The sequence below is a fragment of the Trematomus bernacchii genome, unplaced genomic scaffold (genome assembly GCF_902827165.1).
Source record: "Trematomus bernacchii unplaced genomic scaffold, fTreBer1.1, whole genome shotgun sequence".
Classification (NCBI taxonomy): domain Eukaryota; kingdom Metazoa; phylum Chordata; class Actinopteri; order Perciformes; family Nototheniidae; genus Trematomus; species Trematomus bernacchii.
Window position 1 is genome coordinate 15,857 of NW_022987839.1, and position 22,448 is coordinate 38,304.

At 42.9% G+C, this 22,448-nt stretch overlaps 1 protein-coding gene and 1 long non-coding RNA gene across 4 annotated transcripts; one reads left to right on the forward strand and one right to left on the reverse strand.

Annotated features, from left to right (window-relative positions):
* Positions 1–120: 120 nt before the first annotated feature.
* Positions 121–22,168, reverse strand: clul1 (clusterin-like 1 (retinal)). 3 transcript variants are annotated; one of them, XM_034152951.1, is made up of 9 exons: positions 21,670–22,168; positions 17,452–17,603; positions 17,020–17,168; positions 16,767–16,937; positions 15,723–16,161; positions 15,004–15,126; positions 14,236–14,447; positions 501–679; positions 121–302 (listed from the first exon to the last, which is right to left on the reverse strand). In XM_034152951.1, exons 2-9 carry the CDS (start codon positions 17,552–17,554, stop codon positions 284–286), a joined length of 1,395 nt encoding a protein of 464 aa, XP_034008842.1. In that variant the 5' UTR covers positions 17,555–17,603; positions 21,670–22,168; the 3' UTR covers positions 121–283. The 3 variants fall into 3 exon arrangements, with proteins under 3 accessions (XP_034008842.1, XP_034008841.1, XP_034008843.1); XM_034152950.1 differs by lacking the exon at positions 21,670–22,168 and having other exon boundaries at positions 17,452–17,746; XM_034152952.1 differs by lacking the exons at positions 121–302; positions 501–679; positions 21,670–22,168 and adding an exon at positions 2,560–2,640 and having other exon boundaries at positions 14,180–14,447; positions 17,452–17,746.
* Positions 14,393–15,015, forward strand: LOC117500192. The gene is made up of 3 exons (XR_004557770.1): positions 14,393–14,483; positions 14,577–14,602; positions 14,924–15,015. It is a non-coding gene; the product is annotated as an uncharacterized LOC117500192 (long non-coding RNA).
* Positions 22,169–22,448: the final 280 nt, after the last annotated feature.

Sequence of the window (22,448 nt, forward strand, 5' to 3'; positions counted from 1 at the left end):
ACATCCAACCTCGTTCAGATCAGCCTGCGATGTCGAAGTTTGGATGTCCACGTCTTGAACAACTCGGCTCCAAGAAGCTCAATGTGACCTTTTATAAATCACTCAAGGCTCTTTTGGTATTGAATTGTATTTATGTACACCATTTTACAACAGGTTTGTAGTACATTATCTTAATTTTACATTCAATAAATAGGAATGATTGACATGGTTTGTATACAGGAGCACAAGCTAGTTCTACTTTTAATGAAAGTGCTGGTAGAAGTTTAGAAAAGGAGACTGTAGTTTACTCATCCTCATCGTACCTGTGAAGAAACAGAATTCATTGATGTCAGAATAGACCAAGTACTTAACTTTAGTTGAAGTTTGAGTACACTTTTGTCTAAATTCCAGTACCTATTTTGTTCATGTCTTTTAAAGAAAAGGTAAATCTACAGTAAAAGCAGCAGGTGATTGGTGATGGCTGTCATGGTGGTGTGATGGAGGTAAATCAAAGCTCTCACCTGACCATCTCCTTGTACTTGCTCAGAGCCTTCTGGGTCACATACTGGATGAAGGCGGGGTCCCTCAGCTTCAGCTCCCCAGGGACAGAGAAGATGATTGGGGGAGAGTTCAGGATGTTCACCTCCACCTTGGTCTCCGTCTCAGATTCATTCTGTTCATCCTGGGTGTTTGGTGCCACCTGCAGGATGGGAGAAGTCACACACCAACAATTATCCAATTGCATTCGGCCTATTGGATTTTGACTAAAAGGGTTTCCCCATAGTTGGTCAATGGTTTGTTTATTTGGCATTTCAGGGATTGTGTTTTGATGTTTAACGTGTCAAGGCTCCCAAGTTAGAGCAACTCATGAAACTTGTGAATGTTTTTTAGTAGATGATTATTTCCTGAAGACTTCCTCTCACTTTCCTAACCATACTGTAACCCCCGGTTACTAAGACACTGAGAAATAACATTGACTAAAATGTCAACTTTATTTTAATGCTTAGCACTACATACACAAATAATATAAATTATTTGAAACTAAAATAGAAACAATATAGATACACAATATGCAATTTAGGACAACATGATTTAGACAATTCTTCATGAAAACATTTAAATGAGTGTGATTAGATAAATCCCCTGTCCATCTAAAGTGGTTGTAAAGCAAGGCTAAGCCAATCAAAGTTTAGACCCGCCCCGTGTCTGCTGTCTAACAGGAAGTGAGATGGCTGTTTATCCTTTTGGGATAATGACTCGGCAGCATTAGCTCTATAGATTTTAATTGTAGTTATTTTAACAACTTTTCACTTAGATTGACCGACTTTTCTACTTTCCCCCAAGAGCATTGCCTCTTATATGATACCCTTGGTGAGTTGCATGAGAAAATACGGATGTTAAATATGTATTTTAATGAAATTATCGATGCTAAATTAGCCGCGGCTAACCGTTGCTAACGCGTTAGCCTAGCGTGTATCCGTGTTGCTTTAATGTGTGCGGGGCGGAGGGATGTGAAGTCACTGCACCGCTCTATTGTCTGTGGTTTTGGCGGTGGTCTTCACGTTGCTTTGCCGCCAGTTGTGGCACATTGAAGGGACATTGACCACAGCTTAGTCTGTTAATTGTTGTGGAATATGAGCAAAGTTGAGCTAACTGTGGCTGGTTATAGGTTGGCCGAAAATGAGTTTAGTACACTTTGTTAAAATAATAACATGTGTGACAGATGTGTTAAATAAGCTGACTGATAATTGTTGTATTTAGAATTGTTTGTTTAATAGGATTTTAGGAACATGTACAGTGTATTTTGTTGATTTGATTAATATACAGAGAAGTGCTGTTTCAATTTGCATTTAAACCATTGTATAAGCATTCATTTGACTCTTGGCCTTGTTGTCAGGTCGGGTCTTTTTTTTGTGTGATGTGAAGGAGATTTTCTGGATTCTTTGACTGGAACGCTGCCCTCATCTCTGCTGGTGTACTGTGGCGAATTTCAGTCTGGCGAGCTACCCATCGACCTATCTAAAAGAAGAGAACTATTACAGTTACCCACCACGATAGTAGGACAAGAACTTGTGTATCTTTTCCTCTTCACAAGTTGAGAGCCAAGAACTGATTTGATTATTGATTGTGTGATACTATGTTGAATATGTTATAACTATATGTGTATAGAAGTAATGTGATAAGTTTTCTTTCATTTTATTTAAGAATCTGAAATAACATTTCAAATACAGAGTCCTGGTTCCCAAAATTAGAATATATAGCTTAGCTACTAAATTTAAATAAAACCATTAGTTTATATTAAATAGGGATAATTAAAACAGAAGTAACAACACTAAATGATACCAAAATAGTTATAAAATAAATAGGTACAAATAATTAAAACCAGGATACTCTCAAATTCAAGGTAACTGAATATATATATGTCTTTAAAATGTTTATCTGAAAGAAAGGGAATAAATATTATAGCTTTCTGTACCTTTTCCAAACAACGTCTGCTTTGTGTCTTTTCACCTTTGTTGCACAGTATCCATTTTCTCCTGAGCAACCTAGACTTCTGATGTGCTGGTCCACACACTGAAATTTCTACATTTATATTAGAGAGGTTTGATCGAAACTGATTCGTATAAATAATTCTGTGCTCAGCATTCATATTTGGTGCATGTGTTACAGAAAAGTGGCGAGCTAGCCAGGATATATTTGGTTTATTGAGTGGTATTGGTGAGGACACAAACATATAAAAACTACCATGGAGTTTATTAAGGCGGCTAATATCAACATTCAGAACTCTATTATCATTAATGGGTCCCCTAATGTACAATCTGACAAAGAATTAGATAAACACCTTAAACAATATGGCTCTATTGCTAAAATGGTTAGCATTGATGCTCCTAATACAAAGTTTCATGAACATGTAATAGTAGAATACACTGATGACACAGCGATGCAGATACTTAAACCCCTGTTGCCAAGCACATTCCAGCCTGATGTTGAGACTTTGTACCACCTAAGAGCACTAGCGGATGTGTATGCTCCTGAAATAAGCAGCACCACTACTGAAACCTACCTGGAGCAGTTGCAGGCAGTTGCACAAGTAACTGGCAAGACACTTGAGGAACTCCTTGTAAAAGAACTTGCTAAACTCAAGGCAGCCAGCGGTGATGCTCCCACACTACAGAGAACTGATGAAGCTCTTGAGACGGATTCCACACAAAATGTTATCAGGCAAGTACATTCCTCGCCCGACAGTCATGACCGTCGCTGTGAGCACAAGCTTACTGCAACGCCCTTGGCCTTTGATGGTGAGGCAGCACGTCCTGCTATTGGAGTAAAGAACCCTTCCAGCCTCAGGATTGATGATGTTAACCCACCTGAAATACAGAGAGTTGTGGTGGAGCACATTGTAAGGAATGCAGAAGCATCTTATCCTGCTCACACGTCTAACAGACTCAGATCCTTCTCTGGGAAGTGTCCTTATCCCAGCAGTGAAGTGGATTACGACACTTGGAGAGCGAACCTTGAGCTCATTCTTAAAGACCCGGCCATATCTGATCTACACAGAGCAAGAAAGATACTTGAAAGCCTTCTATCTCCTGCAGCTGATATAGTGAAGCAGCTAGGCCCTCACGCTTCTCCAGCTGACTACTTGCAGCTGTTGGATTCTGCTTTCGGCACTGTTGATGACGGCGAGGAGCTTTTTGCAAAGTTCATGAATATGCTACAGGATGCCGGGGAGAATCCCTCCCACTACCTGAATAGGCTGCAGGTGATTCTAAGCCAGGCTGTGAAAAGAGGGGGTGTAGCACCTGCAGAACAGAATGAACACTTACTGAGGCAATTTTGCAGAGGTTGCTGGGACAGTGCTATGCTAACTGCTCTTCAGTTGGATCAGAGAAGACATAACCCACCATCTTTTCCAGAAGTTCTGTTGCTCCTGCGTACAGAAGAAGAGAGGCAGGCTGCAAAAGCAGTTCGGATGAGACAACATCTTGGAGCCCCAAGGCAACGAGTTGCAGCACATCTTCAATGTGCCTGCGCCTGTGAAGGAGATAATAACATGCCATCGCAGCAGCAGAATTCCACAGTGGACACGCTGTGTGACACCCAGAACTTGAAAAAACAAGTGGCAGGCCTTCAAAGTCAAGTAGCAAGCCTTAAACCACAGAACCGCCACAACCCCAGATCCCAGAGTAGTCCCTCCCAGCTTGATTCTCTTGTCCAAGATTTAAAGAAACACGTAGCAGAGCTATAGAGTCAGATATCAGCCCTACAAGCACAGACCCCTCCTTTCCCTACTGTTGTTTGAGCAAATTCACATCAGAGGGCAAATAACTCTTCGACCGCTACAGCCAGAATACAGCACGGAAGGCCACGTCCCTGGTATTGCTTCCGCTGTGGTGAGGATGGGCACATTGCACCAAATTGCAGTGAGGCGCCTAATCAAGCATTAGTTTCCGCCAAGAAGAATCAGTTGCAGGAAAAACAAGTTCTATGGGAAACCCAAGGCAGCTCTTCCAACATCCAGTTAAACTAGAATCAGCTTCGGTCACGGGACTGATGGGAGCTGGAGAACATCGACAACGTCCCCAGGGCAAGCAAAGAGCTAGCCTGAGGCAATCCTCTACTTATAACTGGGGTTACCTACCAAAAAGGTTAGTGGGAACCAGATGTACTGCTCAAGTTCTTATTGCAGGAGAGGAGTGCAGCTCTTTGTTGGACACAGGATCACAGGTCACTACCGTCACCCAGTCCTTCTATGAACAGAAGTTGGCCTCAAAGACTATTCACCCCTTAGACGACCTACTGGAAATTGAAGGCGCTAATGGCCAGACAGTCCCGTATAAAGGTTACATAGAGCTCAGTATAACCTTTCCAAAGAGCTTCCTTGGTTCAGACATTGAAGTACCTACCTTAGCCCTTGTGGTTCCAGATTGCCGTGCCATGACCTCATCACCAGTGTTGATTGGCACCAACACATTGGACGTAATGTACGAACAATACATTGAGACAAACCCTGCTCACCACCAACCATCTCCTTATGGCTATCGAGCAGTGCTGAAAACACTTGAACTAAGACAGAAGCAAGTACAAGACGGCAACCTGGGATCAGTGAGACTGGAAGGGAAATCGCCAGAAGTCATCCCCGCAGGACAAAGAGTTGTACTGGAAGGAGTGGTAAATATCCACAGTGCGCACACAGAGAAGTGGGCCTTAATGGAGCCTCCATCCTCAAGCTTCCTTCCAGGGGGCATAATGGTTACTTGTGGTTTACTCACCCTGCCAACCAGGGCGCCTTATAGAGTACCAGTAGTGCTAACCAATGAGACACAGCATGACATTCAGCTGCCACCAAGAAGTGTCTTGGCTGAGCTCAACGGCATACAGCAAGTGCTCCCTGAAATAGGAAAAACAAAGACTGGAGATCCTACAGCTCATCAGCTTGACCCATCCAAAGCTTCTCCAAAGACATTCAACTTCGCAGACTCCCCAATTCCTGCAGAATGGAGGGAGAGAATAGAGCAGAAGTTACAAGCTATGCCAGATGTGTTCTCACAGCATGACTTGGACTTGGGAAGGACAGACAAAGTGAAACACCACATCAACCTTCATGATGAGACCCCTGTCAAGCAAAGAGCTCGTCCCATTCATCCCAATGACATACAAGCTGTCCGCAGACACCTCCAAGAGCTGCTGGACGCAGGAATCATTCGAGAGTCTGAGTCTTCTTTTTCCTCTCCTATTGTAGTAGTCCGGAAAAAGAATGGTGACGTGCGGCTCTGCATCGATTACCGCCGATTAAACCTACAGACAGTAAAGGATGCCTATGCCTTGCCAAACTTGGAGGAGACCTTCAAAGCACTGCATGGATCTAAATGGTTCTCTGTGTTGGATCTCAAGTCGGGATATTACCAAATCGAAATGGATGAAAGAGACAAGGCAAAGACTGCTTTTGTGTGTCCGTTGGGATTCTGGGAATTCCAGCGAATGCCCCAAGGAATCACCAACGCACCAAGTACTTTCCAGAGATTAATGGAGAAATGTATGGGCGACATGAACCTCAAGGAGGCTATTGTCTTTCTAGATGACATCATTATATTTTCTGAGACTCTAGAGGAACACGAGATAAGATTACTGCGAGTCCTCAACCGTCTCAAAGAGTATGGCTTAAAGCTATCAGTGGAAAAGTGCAAGTTCTTTCAGTCATCAGTGAGGTACTTGGGGCACATCGTTTCCAGGGACGGTGTCAAAACAGATCCTGAAAAGATCAACGCCTTAAAGACCTGGCCAAGCCCGAAGAACCTGAAAGAACTGAGGTCATTCTTGGGGTTTTCAGGATACTATCGGCGATTTATCGAAGGTTATTCCAAGATAGTCAAACCATTAACAGATTTAACAGTTGGCTACCCACCTCTGCGAAAGACCAAGAGCCCAAAAGAGAAGAGCGTGGTTTATCGCAACCCGAAAGAACCTTTCAACGATCGTTGGACTCCTTCATGCAAGTTTGCTTTTGAGACAGTCATTGACAAGCTTACCACTGCCCCAGTATTGGGTTTCGCAAACCCCGTATTGCCTTACACCTTGCACACCGACGCCAGCACCACTGGCTTGGGAGCTGCACTTTACCAGGAACAGAATGGACAGATGCGACCAATTGCATTCGCCAGCAGAGGACTATCTCACAGCGAAGCTCGCTATCCTGCCCATAAGCTGGAGTTTTTAGCCCTTAAGTGGAGCGTGACAGAAAAATTCAGCGACTTTCTGTATGGAAATCAGTTCACCGTCGTCACTGACAGCAATCCACTAACCTACATACTCACTTCAGCGAAACTGGATGCTACCAGTTATCGATGGCTGTCTGCCCTGTCCACATTCTCATTCACACTTCAGTACCGTGCAGGGAAACAAAATCTGGATGCTGATGGTCTGTCAAGACGTCCTCATGGAGACCTGATTAATGATCTTGAATCTCAAAAGGAGCGTGAACGAATCCATCAGTTCACCTTACGTCATTCTCCTGATAGTGAAAATGTCACTGAAGTGGATCCAGAAGTAGTCCAAGCAATCTGTGAATGTCATCTACTTCGCCAAGATCCAGAAAACCAATCACTTGACCCTTGCATCACACTCGTCGAATCCCTTGCTATGTATGCAGACGTCATTCCTTCTATCTTTGAGCAAGAAGAACAGGCAGAGGGAACTCTAACTATCCAGCATTTGTCCAGGGAAGAGATAGAAGAAAAGCAGAGAGCTGACCCCAGTATCCGAGAAGTCATATTCCAATTAGAGACAGGGCTAACACCCCCACCTACTGCACGACAAGAGCTCCCTGAACTTCCGTTGCTGTTGAGAGAATTGCCTCGATTGGAGATAAAATACGGAATCCTCTATCGAAGGAGGAAAGAAGAACAACACACCACATTCCAACTGGTCTTACCCAAAGAGCTCAGGACATCTGTCATGAAGAGTCTGCATGACGACATGCGTCACTTCAAGGTTCAAGGTTCAAGGTTCTTTATTGTCAATCTGACATAGCTACAGAGTAATTATGCAGTTGAAAATCTTATGTCACAGGCTTCTCCAACAATGCAACATAATAATAACATAACATAATAACAATAAGAGCAAGAGCAATACAAAAATAATAATAGTTATAAAAATGAAATAAAGTTATGATGTGGAATAGTGCAGTATGAGTCTATATACAAGTTATTGGAATGATATATATATTAGGTATTAGATACATACTACTGAGTAGCAGTTGAATGTTTGAAGTTGTTTCAACAGTTCAATTTTTTAACAGTCTCACTGCCCGCGGGAAGAAACTGTCTCCGAATCTTCTTGTCCTTGCCAGGATGCTGCGGTAACGTCTGCCAGACGACAACAGAAAGAACAGTTTGTGGCTGGGGTGATGGGGGTCTTTGATAATCCGTAGTGATTTCTTCCTGAGCCGCTGGGAGTAAAGGTCCTCCATGGATGGCAGCTCCGTCCTGGTGATGTGCTGTGCAGTTTTCACCACCCTCTGTAAAGCCTTACGATCGAGGTCGGTGCAGCTGCCGTACCAGGCCGTCATGCTGCCAGTGAGGATACTCTCTATCGTGCACCTGTAGAAGTTGCAGAGTATCCTGGAATCCATTTTGAACCTCCTCAACCTGCGGAGGAAGAAGAGCCGCTGTCGAGCTTTCTTGGTGATGGTGGTGGTGTGAAGAGACCATGTCAGGTCCTCAGTGATGTGGACCCCAAGGAACCTGAAGCTTTTGACTCTCTCCACCGTAGTCCCATTGATGGCGATGGGGGCGTGTCCCTCTCCCTGCTGCTTCCTGTAGTCCACAATCAGCTCCTTTGTTTTGCTGATGTTGAGATGGAGGTTGTTCTCCTGGCACCAAGATGTCAGGTTTTCGACCTCCTCTCTGTACGCCGTCTCGTCATCGTCTGTGATCTGGCCGATGACGGTCGTGTCATCAGCAAACTTCACGATGGTGTTGGAGCTGTGTGTGGCCACGCAGTCGTGGGTGAACAGGGAGTAGAGGAGAGGGCTGAGCACGCAGCCTTGAGGGGCACCGGTGTTGAGAATCAGGGTGGAGGATGTGATATTTCCCACCCGCACTGCCTGGGGTCTGCCCGTCAGGAAGTTCAGGATCCAGTCACAGAGGGCGCTGTTGAGCCCGAGGTCTCTGAGCTTGATGGCCAGCTTGGAGGGCACAATGGTGTTGAATGCTGAACTGTAGTCAATGAACAGCATTCTCACATATGTGTTCCTGTTCTTCGGGTCCAGGTGTGAGAGGGCAGTGTGGAGGGTGAGGGCTATGGCGTCGTCTGTGGACCTGTTTGCTCTGTAGGCAAACTGCAGGGGGTCCAGAGATTCAGGGAGGGAGGAGGTGATGAATAATTTGACTAACCGCTCAAAGCACTTCATTATGATGGAGGTGAGTGCTACTGGGCGGTAGTCGTTGGGGCAGGTGATGATTGTCATTTTGGGGACAGGAATGATGGTGGAGTGTTTAAGACATGTGGGGACTACAGACTGCAGCAGGGACCTGTTGAAGATGTCTGTGAACACCTCTGCCAGCTGAACTGCACACACCCTGAGAACACGGCCAGGGATGCCATCAGGTCCAGGAGCCTTGTGTGGGTTAACCCTTTTAAAGGATTTACACACATCTGCCCTATTTAAAACAAAAGGGCAGTGTAGCTCCTGGTCCCTCTGTACCTCCACAGCCTGGCTGCTCTCAAAGCGAGAGCATGGGAGAGATGCGCACGCAGACACTCCCGCAGCACCCCCCGCTGCTCCTTTGTAGTCAGTCATTGTCCTTAGTCCCGCCCACATATTCCTAGTGTTACAGCCTTTGAAGTCAGATTCCACCTTGTCTTTGTACTGTCTCTTTGCATTTTTTATTGCTCTCCGGAGATCATACCTAGACTTCCTGTACTCCTCCAAATCTCCCGCTGTGTGCGCGAGAGTGCGCGCTTTCAGTTTGCCGCGCACCTCACCGTTTACCCAGGGCTTTTGATTTGGGAATGTCCGTACAGAAACCTTCGGTACCACGTCATCGATGCATTTCCCAATGTAGCAGATGACAGTGTCCGTGTGTGTGTTGATGTTATTGTCCTCAAACACACTCCAATCCGTAGATGCAAAGCAATCCTGCAGTGCTGAATCTGACTCCTCGCTCCATCGTTGTACTGTCCTTGTTATCGGTCTGTCCCTTTTAAGTTTCTGCTTGTAAGCAGGCAACAACAGTAGTGAGATATGGTCTGATTTGCCGAAGGGAGGGCGAGGGATAGCCTTATATCCATTCCGGAAAGGGGAATAAACATGGTCCAGTATGTTTCCCCCGCGCGTCGGGAAGTTGATGTGTTGGTAATATTTTGGCAAAACCTTCTTCATGTTGGCGGTGTTGAAATCTCCGGCCACAACGAACGCCGCATCTGGCCGTGAAGTCTCGGTTTTATCAATAAACCCAAACAGCTGATCGAGTGCCGTGTTGTTGTCGGCGAGTGGCTGCGGCGGGATATACACTGCTGTTATCACAACAGATGTGAATTCCTTCGGCAGATGGAAGGCCCGACATGAGATCATGAGGTGCTCTAGCTGTGCGGAACAGTCCGATGAAATAATCTTCACATCTGAGCACCAGTTGTTGTTAGTCATTACACACACACCGCCTCCCTTACTTTTCCCCGAGTTTGCAGTCCGGTCCTGACGAAAAATAGAGAATCCGTCAGGGACAATAGCGGAGTCCGGGATAGCGGGGTTGAGCCAAGTCTCAGTGAGAATTAACACGTTACAGTTCTTAATGTCCCGTTGAAAAGCAATCCGGCTTCTGAGTTCAGCTAGCTTATTTTCAATGGATTGAACATTAGCCAGAAGAATACTCGGAAGAGGGGGCCGATTCTCACGTTTTCTCAGTCTGACCAGCAACCCGGCCCGGCATCCCCGCTTTGTCTTCTTCTTGCGTCTCTCAGGTAGAACAGCAACAGGTAGCCATGGTGGATCTCCATTGTTTGTCGGAGGGTTAATATTGTCCACGAAGTTTCGCAATTGGAAAAGTTCCTCTCTGCTATATTGTATGGCAGAGTAGGTGCGGTCGGCTAGCATGTTGCGAACCATGTTAAAAGTAAAACGGCAAAAGTAAAAGACTTAGGAATAGAGCGAACTACAGATCTCCTGCGATCCCGGTTTTACTGGCCTAAAATGGCTGCTGAGGTGGAAGCAAAAGTGAAGACGTGTGACCGCTGCATTCGGAGAAAGACCCCACCTCAAAAGGCTGCGCAGCTGGTCAACATAAAAGTAACTCGATCGAACCTGACAGAAGCAACACAACCAATGTCCTGGTGATCACAGACCATTTCACAAAATATGCAGTTGCTATGCCCACACCCAACCAGAAAGCTGGTACCGTGGCCAAATGCCTCTGGGAGAACTTCATCATCCATTATGGTTTTCCAGAGCGCTTACACAGTGACCAAGGACCTGACTTTGAATCAAAGACAATTAAAGAGCTTTGTGAAGTGGCAGGGATTCAGAAAGTTCGGACAACTCCATACCATCCAAGAGGAAACCCAGTGGAAAGGTTCAATCGTACGCTTTTAAGCATGTTGGGAACCTTACAAGACAGAGACAAAGCACATTGGCGAGACTTCGTACGCCCATTGGTGCATGCCTACAATTGCACTAAGAACGATGTCACTGGGTTCAGCCCTTACGAGTTGATGTTCGGGAGGCAACCTAGGTTACCTATTGACTTGGCATTTGGTATCCCACTCTTTGAACGCAACCAAACATCTCACTCAGACTATGTACGGAACTTGAAGTCTCATCTGAAGGAGAGTTACCAACTCGCATCCAGCAATGCTGCTAAAAATGCTGCAAGGAACAAAGCCAGATTTGATCGACGCATCACAGAGTCTACACTTGAAGTTGGTGACCGTGTGCTGGTAAGAAGTGTTCGTCTTCGAGGGAAGCATAAACTTGCTGACAAGTGGGAACCTGCAATTCATGTGGTGACAAAGCGGGCCGGTGATCTTCCAGTGTACACAGTGAGACCCGAGAAACAAGATGGACCGCTGAGGACGTTACACAGAGATCTCTTATTGCCTTGCGGATTTCTCCCTGCAACAGAAGACAATGTAACCTCGCTGGAGCCAGTCTCGCGGAAAAGGACCCGGCAGAACACTTGCTTGAATCCTGCTGCACAAGATGCAGATGAAAACGTGAATCAAAATCAGTCAGATGAAGAAGTTCCTGTGAACTGGAATGTAAACTCTAAGTGTGTGGAAAGTGCTTGGCACTCATACCAAATCGAGCTGAAAGAGAATACCCATATGGAAGATGAAGGACTAGGCAGTCCTATTGGGATTATTCCAATTGAGTCCTCAGCTGAGCAAAACCCTCAAGCAACAGTAGCTGTCCCCCATCCTGGAGTCCTGATGGAGCAAGAGCAATCAGCCGAATCTGAGGTCGTCAAACCTGATTGTTCACTGAAAAGAGGCATCAGTCAAGTTGGAGAAAACACCATTGTGAATGACATAACTGAAGAAGAACCTGAAAGAGAAAACGTACCTGACGACGGAACAATGTCTGGAACTGCATCAGAAGGAACACAACCACCAGAGAATATTCAAAATGTCGTGGAGGATGCCATCCCAGTGCTCTCCAACATGTCTGCCAGCAATGACGACTCTCAGAAGCCAAAGACAAAAGCAACTATGCCTGAAATTGCTGAAGATAAAGATGAACAAGATGCTCTTCACAGACGTTCCAACAGACCCAGAACCATTCCAGATAGATTACACTACCCCCAATTAGGAAATCCACTAGTCTCCATTGTGCAGTCCCTTTTCCAAGGCTTAAGTGTAGCCTTCACAGACACACTACAAGGTCATGCTTATGAGGAAGTTCAAGCAGAAAATCCTCATTCGGCTGTGACCAGACAACCTGATAGGTGTTGCGGGACGTACACACCTTTAAGAGGGGAGTGTGTAACCCCCGGTTACTAAGACACTGAGAAATAACATTGACTAAAATGTCAACTTTATTTTAATGCTTAGCACTACATACACAAATAATATAAATTATTTGAAACTAAAATAGAAACAATATAGATACACAATATGCAATTTAGGACAACATGATTTAGACAATTCTTCATGAAAACATTTAAATGAGTGTGATTAGATAAATCCCCTGTCCATCTAAAGTGGTTGTAAAGCAAGGCTAAGCCAATCAAAGTTTAGACCCGCCCCGTGTCTGCTGTCTAACAGGAAGTGAGATGGCTGTTTATCCTTTTGGGATAATGACTCAGCAGCATTAGCTCTATAGATTTTAATTGTAGTTATTTTAACAACTTTTCACTTAGATTGACCGACTTTTCTACTTTCCCCCAAGAGCATTGCCTCTTATATGATACCCTTGGTGAGTTGCATGAGAAAATACGGATGTTAAATATGTATTTTAATGAAATTATCGATGCTAAATTAGCCGCGGCTAACCGTTGCTAACGCGTTAGCCTAGCGTGTATCCGTGTTGCTTTAATGTGTGCGGGGCGGAGGGATGTGAAGTCACTGCACCGCTCTATTGTCTGTGGTTTTGGCGGTGGTCTTCACGTTGCTTTGCCGCCAGTTGTGGCACATTGAAGGGGCATTGACCACAGCTTAGTCTGTTAATTGTTGTGGAATATGAGCAAAGTTGAGCTAACTGTGGCTGGTTATAGGTTGGCCGAAAATGAGTTTAGTACACTTTGTTAAAATAATAACATGTGTGACAGATGTGTTAAATAAGCTGACTGATAATTGTTGTATTTAGAATTGTTTGTTTAATAGGATTTTAGGAACATGTGCAGTGTATTTTGTTGATTTGATTAATATACAGAGAAGTGCTGTTTCAATTTGCATTTAAACCATTGTATAAGCATTCATTTGACTCTTGGCCTTGTTGTCAGGTCGGGTCTTTTTTTTGTGTGATGTGAAGGAGATTTTCTGGATTCTTTGACTGGAACGCTGCCCTCATCTCTGCTGGTGTACTGTGGCGAATTTCAGTCTGGCGAGCTACCCATCGACCTATCTAAAAGAAGAGAACTATTACAGTTACCCACCACGATAGTAGGACAAGAACTTGTGTATCTTTTCCTCTTCACAAGTTGAGAGCCAAGAACTGATTTGATTATTGATTGTGTGATACTATGTTGAATATGTTATAACTATATGTGTATAGAAGTAATGTGATAAGTTTTCTTTCATTTTATTTAAGAATCTGAAATAACATTTCAAATACAGAGTCCTGGTTCCCAAAACTAGAATATATAGCTTAGCTACTAAATTTAAATAAAACCATTAGTTTATATTAAATAGGGATAATTAAAACAGAAGTAACAACACTAAATGATACCAAAATAGTTATAAAATAAATAGGTACAAATAATTAAAACCAGGATACTCTCAAATTCAAGGTAACTGAATATATATATGTCTTTAAAATGTTTATCTGAAAGAAAGGGAATAAATATTATAGCTTTCTGTACCTTTTCCAAACAACGTCTGCTTTGTGTCTTTTCACCTTTGTTGCACAGTATCCATTTTCTCCTGAGCAACCTAGACTTCTGATGTGCTGGTCCACACACTGAAATTTCTACATTTATATTAGAGAGGTTTGATCGAAACTGATTCGTATAAATAATTCTGTGCTCAGCATTCATATTTGGTGCATGTGTTACAATACACTCTATGAATCTACCCTTTTCATTAATGTCCTCCACTCCTCACCACGTTGACACTGAAGATGTTTTCAGGAGTGTTGCTGTTCACAGACTGAGCCACCCAGCTGAAGTCGGCCGCCATGTTGCTCAGCCAGTTGACGGTCTCATCAGTGTGGTGATGGACGATGGACAGGATCTCATCGTACTGCTCTGTGGAAACATCCAACATCTGGGAGGCCTCGTCCAGCTCCACATGCAGGTCCCGGACGCTGGGGCACTCTGGAGGCAGAAGGAGGAGCAGGCAGGGGGGTTAATGTAAGCAGTGGTGTAAAGTAACGGAGTACATTTACTGTACTTAAGTGCAATTTTGAGGTACTTGAACTTACTTGAGTATTTCAATTTGTTTAGTAATTCTACACCACGACAATTCAGAGGTAAATTGTGTATTTTTACTCCACTACATTGATTTAATATCTTTAGTTACTTTGCAGATTTGGATTAATGATGTCAAATATAAACAACAATCAGATAAGACTTTAGTTTCACCTGGAGTCAAAATGTACGAGCTCCCTGCAGTATAAAAAGTGATTAAAACATGCTCCACCTTTAGCTCTGATAACGCTTAATCAAAACATAATGATATATTATTTTGAAATGGGTCGATCTGCATAATGAGTACTTTTACTTTTGGTACTTGAAGAATATTTTGATGCTAATACTTTTGTATTTTTAGTTGAATAACATTTTGATTGCAGGGCTTTTACTTGTATCACAGTCTTCCTACACTTCAGCTGAGGTGAGTGTGTGGGTGGTGTTGTTGGTGGTGGAGCTTCACCTGTGAGCAGCGCTCCCTGACAGGCCTCACACTGGCTCTGCAGCTGCCAGCACTCGGAGGTCTGTTTGCGAAGGTCCCGGCACAACTTCCTGTTCTGCAGGAAACGAGGGAACATCTCCCTCCCTACAGCAAACAGAAACATGTTCAACAACTAGATTAGTGTTTTTTATTAATTGACACTGTGTACAAAGATAAAGTAAGTAAAAAGCAACACACTCTCTGATATTCTCCAAGTTCCCACATCTCGTTTGAGTGCAATATTATCAATATTTTGTCATTAAAATAATTTTAACAAAGTAGGCCTTTATTTATCCAAGTCCTGTAGGCCAACAATGCTGAGGTACTTGTACTTAATTTGAGTATTCACACTTTATTCTTCTCAACTACAATTTACAGGCAAATATTGTACTTTTTCCACACTATTTGTATTTAACAACTTTAGTTACTGAAAGGATTTGGGATAAATAAAGCTAAATAGTGATGAACACGTAATACACCAATAGGTATAATCAAGTAATATAACGTAGGTCTATATTATACTGAAAAGGGCTGATGTGTTCTTTTTTTGGTACCTGGAGTATATTTTCATGCTTATATTTCTGTACTTGAATTAGGTACAATTTGAATGCATGATTTTTCCTGAGTATTCATACCCTGTGTTATTATTTATTCTACATAAGTAAACAATCCATGTTTTTCATTTTTTCTGCCGTATTTACCTTTCTTCTTCTGCTCCTCCACCGCCTTTTGGATGTCCTCAAACCTCTGGGTCACCACCGCTCCGAACTCCTCCACCACACTCTTGCCGAAGTCGAAGAAGGACTCCAGAACGTCCTCCAGTCCCACCCCCTGCAGGAAGCTGGAGTCGCGGGCCGGGTCGTAGGGGTCCGCGGTGTCCTCCTCCATCAGGGAGTCGGTGTAGTTCAGGAAGGCTTTTTGCAGGACCTGGTCCAGCCGGCCGCTCATCCTGGAGACCAGCTCCACACTGCGGTTCACCAGCCCCCCGACCCTGCTGCTCAGGCTGCTGAAGGACTCCTCGATGCGGTCCGCCTCCATGTCGCTGTCCTCGGGGCCCTGGTTCACCAGGATGTCCCCTGCATCCAGACGGGCCTCTTTGGGGCCGAAGTGCCCAGACACTCTGCGGAAGAAGTTCTCCACCTACAGAGTGAAAAGAGATGGAGGTGAGTTTTTGTTATTGTAACCCAGGGTCACAAGAAGTTTATGGGGAGTAAGAAAAACTAAATTCTGCAACACAAAACGCAGTTCACTTGCTGTTCCTAAGATCTTTTCTTGTTAAATAATGTAACGTTGAACCTCTTCAGACCTCCAAAAATATTGAAAATAAGGCAACAAAAACAGTCCCTTTGGTTAAAGTGATCCCAACTGATGACACTACCAGGGGTTAAATACAACTAATCAAGGCCCACAAGTATTTGAAGCACTGGTCTAAAGGAAATTACATAAAAAAATGCTGTTTTGGCACATTTACATTTTTTACTAGTGCAGCAATATTTATTCATTAATTGGACTAATGTCATTATTAAAAAATGCAAACAGGTCATTTAAGTCATTAACACTTGTTCCCTTATCTGATGTTTTGATGCATTGTTTACTGAAAAATACAACAAGACAATTCCACCACCTAGAGCCACATATTGCATCCCAAAAAGAGCCAAATAAAAGTTGTATTTTTGTTATTTTTGCCGATGTTGCTGCAATAGTTTGGAGGTTAGAGTAAGAAAGTCTGAAGTGGAGTTGGATACCTTTGCATGGAAGAAGCCATATCCCCTGCGGCAGGTGGAGGTGTAGAAAGTTTTGCACGCGTCCTCCAGACAGGGCCTGCACTGCTCCCACTCAGACTGCAGGGACTCTTTGCACTGCTGCTCGGCCTCCTGCAGCTTCTGCTTCACCTCCTTAGTCAGCTGGTCTGCCTCCTGGTGGGAGAAGGGAAGACATGTTTTATCTGTGTGCTTTTTTTCTGTCTGCCTTTCTTTCTTAGGTCAATGTTGTTCTTACCTTCTTCTTGTCACTGCTGTGTCGGAGAGACTTCATGAGGTGTTCGTGTTTCTGCTCGTTCCTCCACATCACCTCCCTCATCTGCTTCACCCCGTAGAGAGCCCGCCTTACCTCCTCGTCCACGAGTTTCTCCCCATCCAGGGACAACTCTGAGAGTAAGAAGAAAAAAAGACACAAATAGGGTGAAAACGATTGTCTCTTTATTAAATAATGCAATCTGATTTACAGTATATGACATTGAAAACTAATTAAGACACCTGTAGAAAGCCTATGATTTAATTCCACTGTTTACATTATATATCAGAATACACAACTCTCACATACTTTTTTGCTGTGGCAGATACAAATGTACTTTTGACTTTGATAAACAACATCAAACATGTTCCCTCTAAATGAAGGTAAAGATAAATTCAGAGTTTTGTGCTGACTCACGTTGTAAGGTGTCCTTTGAGATGCCGGTGGGTTCGTCCTCTGGGGCAGAATAAAGGACCCCCAGCGTCGCCCCAAGAACAAACAAACCAAGCAGCAGCTTCATCTTGAGCTCACTCAGTAGCTTTGAAGTTTAAAACTCTGGAAAAAGGATTCTGAAAGGACATAAAATGTGATATTACTATCGGTACAGAATCAGATACACTTGAAGATCCCTGAAAAGTCTTAAAGGGCCCATGTCATGGCCATTTCCACTGATCATAATTACATTGTTGAGGTATACTAAAATAGATTTATACTGTGCAATTTTCCAAACTCACATTGGTTTCGCATACAGCATCTCTGTCAAGCATGTGTATTCAGCAGTATTCACTTTCTCCACTAAACGACTCGTTGGAGCTCTTGCCCCCCCCCTCCCTGTGAGCCTAGTGTGCTCCGATTGGTCAGCTCGGCCACTCGTTCTGATTAGTCAACCACCAGAGAGGCTGCGCCCATGTCAGTGCTTTTCCCGGCTGCTCTCAGCGTAACATCAGTCTTATCATGGCGTCGGTACAGCGGTATATTTTATATACATATATATTTTTAACTGTTGTTATAGAAGAGTGTGACGGCCCCAGGGCCTTTGTCTTACGATGGGGTGGAGCTGAAGAAGCTAATCAGCACGATCACGGACACCTCCGGACACTACGGCCCCAGTCTCTCTCCAAAGCGGCTGCAGGAAGACTAACTCTGCGATCCTCTCAACCACCTATCTTTGCATTTACCACAATAAATGTGCCGTGGTTTTGTAAACTCGTGTATGTCTCCTTGTCTTTCCGTTGTGGCCTACGAGCTACTCTCATAACAAAGAGTAAGTTATTTTTACCCGTTATAAACTACTACTGTTTGATGAGAAATCAAATCATGGTTTGCTATATATGAATTCAGGGAAGAAAGGATAGGCCTACTAAGTATTTCCATTAAACTTTATTTTTAGAAATGTACAAAATGAACATAAATATACATATATACACGGTATATCATCCATTCCTCCTCCTCTTGCCTGCGCACAGCCGGTGCGGTGCGGTGCCTTTTAGCACGAGGCCTCAGTAGTAGTAGAATCCCTTCCCCGTCATGGATTGTCCGCCAGGATCTGGCTGGACGAAATCAAATGCAAATCACAAAATATTAGAGAAACTTAGTTGTTTTAGATTTGTTAGTAGTAGTTGTGTAATGAACAGCTTGCCTGCTAATATGCTAACCTAGCTTTGTTTACCTTGGTAGCTAACACGATATGAACGTTAGCTTGGAGGAAAGGCAACTATAATGCAGTGTAATAAAACTACTATGAACAAAAGCTAGTGGTTCATATTAGGCTAGCAATAACGTGTTTATAATTGCAATCGTATACGGGTATTCTGCTACCATACAATGTAACTTGCATGAATACATTGTTTTGCGCTAGCATACAGCTAGCCTCGTTAGCTACATGCAGTATATGTACGGTCACAATGTACGGTAAACCGGAGTATACTGTATGAGTATTCCGTGTGTGTGACTGCAGACATTCTCCTGCCATGACAAACATGTAAGGCCATCTGCTGACATTGTAGTTGATATATTTAAACGCTAGCAACGTAGCATCACAAAAATGTTTTTCTGACCAAAACTAGCTCAAGCTCCGTGTGTTAGATCGCTACGCCAGCTATAATGTAATTACGTTTCGCGATCTGACCGGCAAATCACCCGCAGTATACTGTCAATAGGTATTTTGTGTGTGAATGCAGACATTCTCCTGCTATGAGATACATGTATGCAAGGCCATCTGCTGATATTAGAGTTGATATATTTAAACGCTAGCAACGTAGCATCACAAAAATGTTTTTCTGACCAAAACTAGCTCAAGCTCCGTGTGTTAGATCGCTACGCCAGCTATAATGTAATTACGTTTCGCGACTGACCGGCAAATCACCCGCAGTATACTGTCAATAGGTATTTTGTGTGTGAATGCAGACATTCTCCTGCTATGAGATACATGTATGCAAGGCCATCTGCTGATATTAGAGTTGATATATGGAAACTCTAGCAACTTAGTTAGCACAGTTAGCACTGTGTCAATGGCTTAGCAGTCCAACACAGTTTACACATTTAAACAGTCTTGTTTGATAAATACACAAATAACAATGCAAACTTACAGGTTGTATACCCAGATCTTCCCCTGCTCCAAACGGTCCAAACAAGCTGTGCATATCCGGCCTCAAACTGGGCAATGTTTTTGGAAGCTTTCGTCTGTGAAATGCCGGTTCTTTGAACCTCTGGAGGAGGAACACGCCGCTGCTGGTGTGGCCATAGCTCTTCGGGATTGGTCCATTTCGTTCCGGGTACCGCATGACATCAGGCGGTACCCGGAACTAAATGGAAGACTCAAATGGGCAGTGACGTATCTCCAACGAGGCGTTTTGGGGAGGTATTTTCTGTGTTAGAGTTTTACTCGCTACAGGGTGTACTTTGAGGGTTTTGACTCTGCACACCGTTTACATGCATAAAAACCTTCATAACACACAAGGGGACGGGTAATAACCGGAAAAGCATGACATGGGAGCTTTAAGAGTATTTCATTTAGTTTTCCATATTAAAGTCTGAAGATGTTAAATTGTTGGAAGGGTCTGTATTGTATTTCTCCCCTGCACCCGCATTGATTTTACAGTGAAATCTTACATCTCAAATAAAGATATAACCTATATTTACTTTATGTTAAATGCACAGGGACATTGTTTTCCTTTTGACTTGATCTACTGCCATACCATTTTATTTTCAAAATGCAGTTATAGGATTTAAGTTAGCTGTATAAACACGGCACATATCAGTTATTCAATTTCAATAAAACTCAATAATTCTGTATACTGTAGTCTGGTTGCCCATTTCTCTTAGACCTGTTGTAACTGTTTTATTAGAGGAATTACATTTGTATTTTTAGAAAATAGCAGCTACCCTGACATTTGCATTATGATCACACACTGTGTTTAAATAAGGAAACAAAAACAACAGGGGCTATTAGGTCTGTTCCAGAAAGCTAATAGGATTTGTTCTGAGCATGATTAAACATCGAAAATACTGTACGTGGTCATAAGTAGGTCTGCCTCTTGGTGGTGCTGCACATCTGTGTACACTTAAACAACCACAGTCATGTGTCCCAAATGGACTTACATCCTTTTGATGTCAGAAGGTAACTGGAACAGTTTATTTTAGTTGGTTCGACTACAAAGATGTGTCCCAACACAACCTTTAACATATGTACAGTCATTACAGTGACGAGTAAAATACCTACGTTTTAGATTTGTACTTACTTTCGCATTAGAATGTGGAATATATTACATGTCCGTCCTGTATGTAAAGGCTTAATTGTCATATGCAACAACTTCAACCTAGTTTTGGCAATACAAATCTTAAATTCAAGGGTCCTCTAACAATGCATTATTTAATATACTTAAGAGATAACTGGAGTTAAATAATACTGCAAGAGACCTAATGGTGTTCTACATCTAATTGTTTATATTGCTTAGCTGTGTCATTTTAACTCTACAAATACTATAAGGATTAACTCTTTCATTTTTAAGAATACACTGACCTATAGCAGCCTTGCCTTTGTTTTCTTACTTTAAGCACCACTATTAGGAGGTGAACGGTAGGGGGTTTAAAACTTGCTGAGCTGTGTTTATGCCTGCACCATCTGCTGTGTCAGGTCAGGCTACATGAAGTGACAAAAGCTGAGTTCATATTGTGTTTACTTGCTAACTTAGTAACCAGTAAACAAGCTAAACTCACCTGCCCCAGTTCAGACAAACGAAGAGTTACACAAGTTAACATCCAGCGGGGATTTACAGTAACTGAGGATGTAGTCTTCACTTAATTCATTATTGGTTTAGGCTGCTCTATTATATCCTACTCAAAACATATCAAGCTGTTGTTTGTAACAAGCTCATATGATCTATAAATGAATGTACTAATATTGTACTATCTTAATCCACAGTATCCTTTCAAAAGTAGTAATACAACATACAGCTGTACAAATGATTGATTTATCAAAAATAACATTTACAATAGCACACAATCCTAAGAATATATCATGACACTAATAAATAAAATGCTTAACTCAACAAATGTACATTTAAAATCGAATTGTATGACTAATTACAAATAGAGAGAAAGACCTTAAGTAATAATCACAACATAGAAACTCACCAGTAAAAGAGTGAAGACGCTTCTGCTTTGCGGGCATAAACAAAGTGCTCAGTGTGTGGACAGTAGGCTTGTAGCTGAAGTCGAACTGACCGGTCTATTTGTGCTTGTTCCACTGGAGTCTTTATCCTATTACAGTCTTTGTTCATGTTGATGCCCGTTAATCCAGCATGCAACACGCTGCCAGAGAGGTTGGTTTTACGTAAGGGGCTGCTTAGTCATGTCAGGCTACTGTAGGATACAGTAGCAATAAAGCCAGCGCTCACCGCACTAAGTATGACTTTTCCATGCCCGCCGTACACACACACTGATATGGAAGGGGCAGTCTCTCCCCCCAACAACAGTGCATTACATAACTGTAAAACTTATAACTGCACATCTTATACTTATTTGATAACTACTATCCCTTGGTTGCTTGAACATGCTACAATATTATTAACCAGTGTCCTACTCCTACCTTATTAAAATATTGATATACGAAATATTTGTATTGGAACAGTTTGATGTAGTAATGCTGTAACATTTCAGCCACTAGGGGGGCCCCCTGACCCCCCGCAAAATCCGCCTATGGCATAAAGTGACATTTTACATTAAGTTAGCTTTAATACATTTCTTATTTGGCATGTGTTTTTGCCCAATAACGGATCATAAATGTACAAAATCTATTAACTTGCAATAGGAATGTATTCATTTAGGTCAGTGTATTGTAGAATCCATTTTGTTTCTGTTTTAATTACATTAAATATCCCTATAACCAAGTATTTTTAAACACCACCTGTCTG